This window comes from Coturnix japonica, chromosome 1 (genome assembly GCF_001577835.2).
Source record: "Coturnix japonica isolate 7356 chromosome 1, Coturnix japonica 2.1, whole genome shotgun sequence".
In the NCBI taxonomy this organism is placed as follows: domain Eukaryota; kingdom Metazoa; phylum Chordata; class Aves; order Galliformes; family Phasianidae; genus Coturnix; species Coturnix japonica.
The window spans coordinates 145,231,140-145,242,938 of NC_029516.1; the positions used below are offsets into that span (position 1 = coordinate 145,231,140).

At 41.1% G+C, this 11,799-nt stretch overlaps 1 protein-coding gene across 1 annotated transcript in view; it reads right to left on the bottom strand.

The window, feature by feature from the left end:
* The window catches only part of LOC107308094 (tudor domain-containing protein 3-like), a 39,543-nt gene extending 31,861 nt beyond the window's left edge, over positions 1 to 7,682 (bottom strand). The window contains exon 1 of the mRNA XM_032442069.1: positions 7,413 to 7,682. Coding sequence (XP_032297960.1) covers positions 7,413 to 7,453 — 41 coding nt within the window. The 5' untranslated portion in view covers positions 7,454 to 7,682. The remainder of the gene's footprint in view (positions 1 to 7,412) is intronic.
* Between the last annotated feature and the right edge of the window lie 4,117 nt (positions 7,683 to 11,799).

Below are 11,799 nucleotides of genomic sequence, written 5' to 3' on the forward strand. Positions count from 1 at the left end.
CATTATTTTACTTTATTTGTTGTTGGTGAGTTGTTTTGTTGGGTTTTTGTTTGTTTGTTTGTTTGTTGTTTTGTCCTATTTTGCTGAGATACGGCTGCAAATACTGTTTCTCACTCATATTTCCTCAGGAAAATGTTGGCTGCTACCCTGAAGCATTAAACAGCACATGAGGATGAGTTCGTGCCAAAGACTCAGCTGCCACTGCTCTGAGAATATCTTGAAACTGTCTGAACAGACAAAGCCTTTTCTCTTCTGGCTTTCCTCAATAGCTTTTTTTACCCAGACATGTCACTACACAAGAAGCTCATAACTACCCCAGAGCACTACGCAAGGCAAACAACAGGAAAGAAAAAGCTGATCTTGACCATACTCCCCAGACAGTGCCCTCTGTCAAAGATGCAGGTTCAGCAGTCAGCTTCCTAACTTAAAATAAGTCTTCTCATGCTGTCACTTAATGCCATTACTCCCATTTCTAATACATATGCTACATTTCTCAAAGTGAAATGCTCAACTTTGTACCAATGGAAGAATGCATGACAAGCTTCAACTACTTTTTTTGAGTTACAAAGACCACTTAAGCCAGTATCGCCTTTATTTCATTATTTTTTTCCCCCAAATGAGTGCTAAGCTGCTCCATCAAAGGTTCTGTGTTAGTCCTAGAGCTGCCCAGTCCTCATAAATTGTGACAACACAATTAAGCATCATATTAAATACAATCAGAAACACTTGCATACTGTTAGTCCCCCTATACAGCCTTACCTTCTTTCCATTAGCTGTATAAAAATTAGCTTTCTTGGAAGTAAATATCCACCTTTTGTTCAAAAGAAGTTAAAAAAAAAAAAAAGAAAAAGTGTGCCACTCTTGAAAATAAGAACAAAACAAAAAGCTTGACAATAAATTTTATGCTAATTCATATTTTTACAACTATCACAGATTAAGCAGTCCACAAAATACCAATTGATTGCATAGGATATTTAAAAGCCAGTGTTTCTGAGTATAATTCTGCTAAATTAAGTTTCAGGAGAGCTTCACATCTTTATGCACTCCTACACGTATTGTTATATTAAGCTATATTTTACCCAGGAGTGACAATTAAGAAAAATATGCAAAGCTGAAAACCTACTGAACATCAGTTTATTATTAACATGAATAAGAACAACTTCTCATCCCAAGATTGCCACCTATCCCAGCAGCTTGCTGCTCAGGAGGCCTGCACCTGGCAAGTGTGAGCACACACATGCTGGGTAGAGCAAAACCATCAGTCTCAAGGGTCTCAAAATCATGGAACAGAATCACAGAATCCTTAGATTTGGAAGAATATCGTCTCAGAAGGCAAATTCCTTGTGAAAGGCTTTACCCCACGACGTGGCTCATTTATACCCAACATTTAGTCCAGATTAATCAAATTTACACTCTCTTGAAAGCGCAGACTTGGCTGAATTGCAAGAGATAGTGATCATCATGAAAATGCTGACACGCTAAACATGCTTTCATTAATGGATTCTTACATGAGAAAGTCTATTTGGGTTTGTTGCCAACAACAATTAAGCACGCTGGTATTCTATCCCACCCAGTCTTTCCATCAAATCCCTTTCAAAATTATCTTTTTGCATATTCCATTTATACTTAGATGTCAGATTTGTGGGAAGAAAGTGATAAGTCAGGCCACAGTGGCCGCTATGTAACAAGTTCTATCCATTAATTCTGTTCAAGTATTGATATAAATTAGTTCATCAATAGACAACCTAATTAAATAACATTTTAAAACTTCAGTCATTTTCTCAGAGATAACACGGACCTGTTATTAAATAAGGCAAGAGAGTAAAAAGGGGCAGAAGGAAAGAAACTACTACTTCACCAAGCCAAATACAGTAAGTGGCATCAGCCTAGTAAAGTATTTGCATCTCACAATGATGGCAAAGCCATGTACAGAAGATACAAGGCTATGTAAACATCTTGTGAGACAACATTAAATACACTTGAAACCAATGACTTCAAAAAGGATACAATCCATGGAAAATCTACATGTTCCTACAGAACATTTATGGCAGGGAATCCACCCGGGAAACACTACACTAAGAAAAGCAAGGCCACTGAAAAGGTTTAATTCTTTTTTTTTTCCTCCTTTCTTCATTTATTGAGTGAAGGGTTGACAACAGCAATAACTCCTAAACTGCAACAATTCTATAAATCCAGGACATCTGCTGGTGCCTCAGCCTCATCTCAGATTAGTCACAGAAACCAGCAGACAAAGGCTATGTTCCCCGCAAAAACGTATACATTGATTTGATACTCGGCATAAGAAGGTGAAAGGGAACTCTGTCAGTAATAAATGAAAACCTGGAGGCTGAGTTGCAAAGACAGTGGAAATCACATCTGAGATGAGGTACAAACAGGACTGTCATGCTTGCTTTATCTTCTCTCCATCTTGTTTCTGAAATTCATGTTCATTTGCCTCAAAATTCCCACTCCTTCCCCTCTTCCAACCAAGAAATCTACAGCATGAAAATTACTTACCTACCATGTAAAAATAAGAACACAAACGGTGCTTACACTTATCCAGTCAAGGTCTAAAACATCTTCCTTTCTCCAAGGGTGGCCAGAAGTAGATGATTCAGGCAACAAATGAAGCGCCTATCAATATGTTCTGCTTTACAAATAATTCCCAGCAACCAGCCATCTTAGAGCTGGCAGTTAAACCCTACCTCAAAGTTCCTAACTGATTTACTCTAATTAATATTTTAGCCTGCTTATATTTTTCTGCTTTAAAATGTAATGTTCCACTTCAGATCCACAATTTAATTACACATTGTTTGAGAAGCTACTTTAGTTTTCATCAAGTAGCAGGTTTAATTCACTGGGTGGCCTAATTCTTGTATTAAGAAAAATAGCTGTCTTGCTTTCTATTCATCATTTCTGTATGCTCTGCAGATTATTTACAGACCCCTATCACCTCTCCCTCTATTATTCAGCTTTCCAGACTAAAGATCTCCATTTTCCTAGCACTGAGAATCTTCTACACCTCTCATTCACTTTACCACTATCTACAAAACCTTTGCTGTGCTATGGTGATTACACTAATGTAAACTGTTAAAAATTCAGATATGACATTGACATACTTAATAAACTAGCAATTACTTTATTCTTTGTGAACAATTCCTAACAACTTCCTTCAATAATTAATTAGTCACACACCTTTTACTTTTTTCTTTTCTTTTTTATTAACCACTTAGCAATTTCTTTAGAAGTTTCTTGGGCTTGTTACCTCTGTCAGAACACTCTGTACAACACTGGACCTTCTCTGCTCCTCCAGAGTTAAAGCAACAAAAAACTCCATTTCTATCTACCCATTGTTACTGATCATGCAAAACTTAAACTGGTCACACCAGCCAGAAAGGAATACACATGAGCAATAAAAATGCATGATGCAGCCATTCACTGTGTATGGCACTTTGAGCTTTCATAGTACCAATCAAAATTCATAAAGTGCATACACCATTACAGGAGTGACAAGTAACCCAAAACAGAGATGCGCCTTTGGAGAAGAAAAGGCTCCGGGAAGACCTCATTGTGGCCTTCCAGTATTTGAAGGGAGCATATACACAGGAGGGAGAATGGCTGTTTACAAGGCTGGGTAGCAAGAGGACAAGGGGGAATGGTCTAAAACTGAGAGAGGGGAGGTTTAGGTTAGAGATTAGAAGGAAGTTTTTCACTTCTTAGAGGGTGGTGACGCACTGGAACAAGTTGCCCAAAGAGGTTGTGGATGCCTCATCCCTGAGGGCATTCAAAGCCAGGCTGGATGTGGCTCTGAACAGCCTGATCTAGTAGCTGGCGATCCCACACACAGCAGCGGGGTTGAAATTAGATGATCTTGTGGTCCTTTTCAACCCAGGCCATTGTATGATTCTCCTATGAAACATGGGTATCCCTTTGCCTTTGTGCCATCTTTTACCCAGTCAAAATGTTGTTTAAATTACTTTGAAAGTATATGAAGTTTTATAAGACTGTGTACTTTTCACCACAGACTTACTACTTTTTATGACACTGTGATAAAAATAGTGTGTACTGTCTGACAAGGAACCCATTTGTACATTGCACTATACTAAGAAACTCTTTAGTTATCCAGTTGATGTCTTGTTTTCCCACAATTGGAGATCAGTCACCAGAAATTAGGTCAGTGGGACCAGAGGCTGAATCTACTGCAAGAAACAACAAATTGTTTATCATGCTTTTGACATGCATGTTACATGCATTTTGACGTAATAAATTGTAAACTTCCACAACTATCTAGCACACGGAAAAAGTTATAGACTGTCTTTTTCTCTTGTGAAAAGCCACCTAGGTGTGACTTTCAAAAGCAAACAAAAAACATCGTGGCAAGCCAGAGAAATACTCTGTGATTCATGGTTTACATAGGGAGGGCACAAATCTGCAGTTCTTTTTGACTTCACAGCTAACAAAACTGGATTCAATTACTAGTTTCTACTGAGGCCTATATTTTAATGAGAATATTGGAAAATTTGTTCGAAACTTTATGAACAGAACCATAGCAGTACAACAGGGCAATCCTCTCTGCATTAAAAAAAGAAAAAAAAGTTAACACAGAACTTTTGTTCCCAGTCAGACCATATTTTCCATTGCAAAGTAAAGGTGGAGCCAGTACCATATTCTCAGGTGCAATATCCAAAGCAGTGCACAAGGAAATGTTCTTGCAGCTCGCTTTAGAAGTACACAGTGTTTAGGTGTTCACTTCAGGAAAACAGCTCTGCACACATCATACAGGGCTCTTTACCCATCATCAGAATATATATATACATATATATTTTTTAATTAAAGCCACATGGCCTTCTTTAGGTACCACCACTGTATTTACTATGTAGGGAACTTCACCTTTCAGAAGCTTAACACATATAATGAATATACTGAAGCAAATGCTAAAGGCAAACAGTACAAATTTGCAGGACATTTTACAATGGATGACTCTTTAACAACAACTATTTGAAAAAATACATAGAAATTTTAACATTTTAACTACATTATGTTACTACTTTATTTGAAAAACAACTTTGCTTCATATCTGACAGTAAAATAATCAAAGCTAACTGTGGAAACAAAGACAAATGTGTGTCTGCATCAACAACTTCCCTTTACAGACCTAAGAAAGTCGTGTTAAAATCCAGTTGGATTACAAACCAGAAGGTTTGCAACTCTGGAAGAACAATAGCTTCCTAAATAGTTTGTAACACAGAATGGTGCTTCAATAAATGAGTAGAAAATTCACCCTGCAAACTCAGATCTACTTCTGTGCTAGAAAATGCAGCACTGTGACATGATGTGATTGCAACAGTGGCAACCAGTTTGGTACAGAACTGATTATCCACCAGTGTAGTTTACTCAGAAACACATTACAAATCTACAAGTATCAACTGAAGGCTTAGTCATACTTCTGTTAAAAGACTTTAATATCTAATAATAATCTAAGGGCAAATGTATCTTAAGTGTAAGAACAGCAGAGCATTTGAACACATGGACACCTAGGCTATTTTTTAAAAGTACATGAACTTAGCTCAATGTTTCTGAAGCTTCCCCCCCCCCACTACACCTCCTTTTACTCAGAAATATATGCATTCATTTCCTCTTCCTTCATACCCCCCTTCCCAATACAACTAGGTCAAGGCATAACTCTAGAGGACCCTGCAATCAGCCCACTACTCGCCAGATCATATTTCAGTCTGTCTTTGGCTCACACCTGGCAGCACTGCAAGAATAACAAATGTTTATTGCCATTCAACTGAATATGCCTCAGGGGATACAGGCAAACACTGAGGAGTAACAAGAGTTCCAGAGGCACCTAAAAGCAGTTTACCAATTGCACTCTTTCAACTAACAAAGTTTTAAGATGCCCAATAACCAAAAGCCGTGTGATAAAACTTTGGATATATAGTAGAGAGTAAGAAAACAAACAATAAAAGTAAAATCACTCTTATGGAAACTTCCTCTTTCATGGAGCCCTATCAACAGAGGTGTGTCAAATTACAGCCAACAACTACCTTTAAGAAAGCTAATATGAAAATTCTGTTCTGATTCTTTCAGTTCACCAGTAGCAAGGAAGCACAGGACTGTATACTCTAGAACAGGACTTTTAGAACATGAGGCACTCATCCAGTGAGGCCTGAAGACAATAAATTTCCCTGTCTGGTTAGTATTATCAGTAAGCAATTCTGTAGAAACTACCCAAAGCACTCAATGCCTGTTATAATGCCTTCCACGTTAGCCATAAATGAAAACACAATTCAGAAAAACCACTAAGTTTAACGTCACAGTAAAAGTATCCAGAAAACGCCACTGGAAATAACGATGTTTCTCTTTAAAAGGTTTTTCTCAATTGCAGCCAAAGTAAGTTGTTTTGTACCTTGGCAGTCAACAATAAGCTTTTGTTTTGTTAAAGACTTGCAAGTAGTTAGGGAGACAAAGTGGTAACTAGTAAGTGAATCACATCGATCAGTAAAACAAATGAAGAAATAAATCGGCTTCCAGTCAACAGTGACACAACACCTCCAGGCTAGCAAATAAGATGCAGAGATTGCACTAAGCATCTAGAGAGTACAACGCCAGAACAGATAAAACGTCCAACTTAGGACTAACTGAATATTTGGATTCAAGCCTCAAGTGTGTATTCAACCTAATTTAACTCCACTTGTTCAATCTTACCTTCCCTGCCAAAAGGGTTCCAACAGTACAAAACAAATAAAAGTAATAAAGTTACCAGAAAGCTCCAGCCCTACTGACATTTCAGGTTGGGATCCCACTGACTCCTACCCAACGCAGATCTCAGCAAAACACAGCCCTGGGAGACGTATCCCAGTAGGCCCTGAGCCCTTAGACACGCCGTAAGGCAGAGCTGTGCTCACACCACAGATGGGCCCAGCCTAGGACACATAGGGCCAAGACACACACTGACCCCGGGTAGGAGAGCTGTAAGGGACTGTCTGGAGCTCTGCCCGTGGGGGTCCCACTCTGCAGGGTCACCAAAGACCCTACCCCATCACCCTGAGCACAAATCGCTTCCTGACAAACCCAAGGCAGTGGGGAAGGAGAGAAAAGCCCCATCGCAGAGGAGTTGGGCTCCTGCCTTCAAGCTGTAAGGAGGAAGAATGTCACCGTGAGAGCTTCACACCGAAGAGAACTGAGAGCTCCGAGAAACGAGTCACCAAACAAACAAAAGAAACAAGAACCACCCCTCACAGACCCACATCTCCGTCCTGAGCTCCCCATACAGACCCACAACTCTCAGCCGTGACCGAGGCAGCCCAGCACCCACAAGAGAAGGGCCCCAGCCTCGCAGCATGGCGCCGGGCCCGCCGAGGCCTATAAGGACGGGGAGGCCCGGCCGGCCCAGCCGCACCACTTACCAGCCCGACTCCGACAGCGCCGCTCTCGCCCTGTCGGCCATGGCGCCTCCCGCCGCAGCTCACCCGCTGAACGCAAGGCTGGGCGCCGCGGGGATCCCGGTGCTTGGAGAAGAGAATCGGGCCCGCTCGTCTCCCCCACCCCTCTGCCCTCTCCGGGCACCCGGCCCGGCCAGCTCTCCGGCGGAGGGAAGGGGCGGAGGCGGCGCACTCAGAGACGAACAATGCCCGCGACCGGCGCCAGCCCTGTTCCCTCCCCCTGGAGGAGAAAGCCCGCCTGCCTGGAAGTCGCCGCCGCCATGGTGAAGAAGGGAAGGTCTGAGGGCGGAGGAGAAGGCGCTGAGAGCTCTAGCGAACTGAGGTGCTGCGCCTCATGTCTACTGCCTCGGCTTATCCCAGGCCTGGGGCCTCTCGGTCAGTGTAGCCAGATATCTCCACACATCCCTGATGGGGGTTTCAACCAAGAAACGATAGTGTTGGCCAACAGCCTGCTTCGTCTGTAGAAGGAAGAAGTCTTCATCTCTGGAGATAATAACAACATATCTGGATGCCTACCTGTGCAATTTACTCTAGGGGATCTGCTTTAGCAAATGGTTTGGATTTGGTGAATTCTAGAGGTCCAACCCCTACAATTCTGTGATACGTTACTGCTGTTAAAGTTATCTAGTTACCTCAGTTACAAGTGTCTGGGTTATGACAGTAACAGCAAGTGAGTCCTGTATTTCCATTCCTGTGTGCTCTAGCATTCAAAGAAGTAACTCAAATTTCAACATGAGCAGTTCATGAGTTAAGAAAGGACGAACCCCAGTCTTGATGCTCAAGGTTTCCACCTGCAGGTGAGTGCAACTACCTTCTGAAAAACACCGGAGGTTAACATTAGTCGTTCACATCAAGGAAATTCTGTAGCCAGTCAGTGCCAAATGTTAGTTTTCTGGTAGCATACAGAGATTTCAAAACCTCTCATCCTTTGGATGTTTTAATTTTCATCTCCAAGTCAAAGCTTGCTATTTATTCCTTTATCCACCTGAAAGCCTGGCTTTGCTGTACTTACTAAAAAGCACTCTGAAGTTTCACTTCTGACTTGCTGTGACTTTTGCTGTACTGACCAACGCCTCCCTCTTTCATTCATGCTACACTGAATTTTCATACATATCATACAGATGCACAGTCTTAGACAAAAGTTCTGTCGTCAGTGCATATGGTGTCCCCTATGGCTGCTGTTTTTCAAGAAAATTCTTTTTTTTTTTTTTTTTTTTTTAAGTCAGTTGCATCAAGTTTGACACAGAAGAAGGAAATAAAACCTATGTTGTTCGGATGAATTTGAGCAATTTATTACATTGTACATGTAATAACTCTTGAAGATTTTCTGCTCTAGAGCACTGACAGGAAGAATATACTCTAGCCTTCAAATAATCAATCTCCACTTAAAGTAGATTGACACATGCTGTCTCTTCCAGCAAAATCTCAAAGCAACAGGCATCACACTCACAGAAAGTTTAATCCATGTGCTCATCATATTAAAAAAAAAATAAAAATAAAATGTTAATTAGGAAACTGAAGTGACACATTTTTCATGGAAGTATGTTGTACGTAGCAGTCGCCAGAGCCACCTGCATAGTTTTCTGTTGAGCCAACCCAACCAGCCATATTGTTTGTGGATTGAATAACCATATTACTTTTCGGGATTTCTAAAGATTGTACAGTCCTCTATCACGACAAGGCTCCAGAAATGAGCCTTGTGAAGCGTAATGCCAAGAAGAACTAATAAGAGATAAAAGAATAGACCTGTACCAAAGTTATTAAACTAGTGTACTAATGCAAGAGATTCACTCTGGGTCACACCCTTCATTTCAGCAGTGCTGCACGCTGAACAGTAGCAGCTGCTGACATGGAAAAGCACCAGCAGATAGTTTGAATTGTAGTGTCAGTTCATTCACTTATGCAAAATAAATGGAAATAAAAGAACCTTTATTTAGAGTCTGACCTTACTGCACATTACATGATCAAGAAAAGACTGTAAACATTGTTGTAGCTCAAAAAGAGGTGGCAGTTAGTAAAGGATGGAGCATGACCTAGCTTTCAGTACTGTTTCTCACAGCACCCTTCTGGACAGAAATTCCTGCATACAGCTAGACAGAAACAGAACGTGGTGGGTGAGCAGTTGGCCAGTAGTTCTGTCCCAAAGGATTATAGTCAGTGGGTTCCATTGGGCTGGCAGCCAGTCACTAGTGGGGTTCTGCAGGTTTCCATTTTAGTGACAGTTCTCTTTAACATTTTCATAAATGTTCTGTATGCAGGACTCGAATGCATACTAGGTAAGTAAGTTTGCAAATAAAATTGTGTTGACTCCCTCAAGGAAAAACAGGTTTTGCAGAGAAATCTTGATGAATTAGAGTGCTGAGAAATCACCAACCACACAAGAGCAAGTGCTGGATTCTGCACCCAGGACAGGACAGCCCTGTGTATATGTGCGGGCAGGGGGAAAAGAAGCTGGAGAAAGGGATCCCTTTGGAAAGGGATCTGGGAGTTCTGTTTCATTTTGAGTTGAATCTGAGTCAGCAGTGTGCCCTGGCAGCCAAAAAGGACAATACCTTGAGATGCATTAGGCACTGCTAACTGGGAATGGGAAGGGGTTGTCTCACTCTGCTCTGCACTGGTGCAACATCACCTTGAGCACTCTGGGCATTACAAGTATAAAAAGGACATAAAACTACTAGAGGGTGTCCAAAGGACAGCTATGAAAATGGTAAGAGGGCTGGAGGACAAGATTCTGAGGAGCTGCTGAGGTCCCTTGGTTTGTTCAGCCCAGAAAAGAGGAAACTGAGGAAAAACCTCATGATAATTAAAACTCCTCACAAGGGCAGTGGGAGGGGAGCAGTTTGGCAGCACTGATCTCTGCTTTCTGGTGACAGTGACAGAACTTGAGGGAACAGCATGGAGCTGTGTCAGGGGAGGGTCAGATTGGGAATTAGGAACAGGTTCTTCCCCAGAGGGCAGCTGGGCAGTGAAACAGGCTCCCCAGGGCAGTGGTCACAACACCAAGCCTGATGGAGTTCAAAAAGTGTTTGGACAATGCTCTGGGATGTAGGGTTTGAAATCATAGAATCATAGAATTACCCAGGTTGGAAAAGACCTTGAAGATCATCAAGTCCAACCGTAGCCTAACCAGTACCCTAACTCTAAAAACCCCACACTAAATCATATCCCTNAGACTGCTGCTGAACATATCTGTATTTCAAGGGAAGCTGTGGAATAGGTATATTTTCCATTTTGAGTGGTCCTGTATGAAGCCAGGAGTTGGACTCAAAAGTCCCTTTCAATTCAGGCCATTTCAACTCATATTCTATGATTCCGTGATTCTGTCATTCTAGCATAGTGAGAATTACCAACTTTATGCATTACCTCATGTTAGCTTAAGGCAAGGAAATTTTTTGCTTGCTTAAATATTCATCAAAATCACCAGGCAATTATACTGACCATTTAAGCCAGTGTATGGTTATGTCATGACACAGAACATCATCTATAAAGTAAATGTAGTAACCAGTGATATCTTTTATAAAGGTTTGCAGGCATCTGTTCTAACAAAGTCATCTGCAAGCTGAGATATATATACACACACACTCATACTTTTTGTACATAAGTTCCCATTAGTGCATGTTTCTCTCTATGAGTGGAGGGCACTGCCTGATCTTTGCTTTTTCTAGCTACTGACAGCTGTGTTGCAATGTGAGGTAAATAATTAGGTCCACTGTAAAACACAAGGTGATACAATGCCTGCCAGGCAGTCAAAAACCTGCAAATTGGAGGGATAAGACCCTCTGTACCAACTGTTCATGATCAAGAATTCTTAGAGCAGATCTTTGTATCCATCACCTTTAGAATAAATGAGTTTGCTGAAGGTAATGAGCTTCAATGTACTTGAGGCTGTACAGGGACTGAGCCGAGACTCCAGCACACCTGTAAGGGGCTCTGTGTCTGCATAGCTTTCTCTCACTGTTCTTCTTGTGTCCAAACCATAATCTAGTTTGATATTACTTCAGTGAAGTTGAAAAGCTCATTCCAATTTCTCTTTCCGAGCATCTGTTTCAAAGTGTTAGCTAAAGAAAAGCATGAGGTTAAAAGACAAAGTCTGTGAGGAATAACATTGTTAAACTTACACATGAAACTTCATAATTTGTTATAGAAAATAACTTTTTACAGTACCTTTGAAAAAATGTCAGCAGCAGAGGAAAAAAAGGGTAATTTTCAGTTATTGTGATGGCTTGCACAAATGCACCCACATGCATGAGTAGTTGACAGTCCTACTCAAGAATGCTTTGTGTGCAAATCACCTATGTTAAATCCTAAGAATTGCCTCAACCAGATCTTCTCAGAATGAAACAGAAAGATA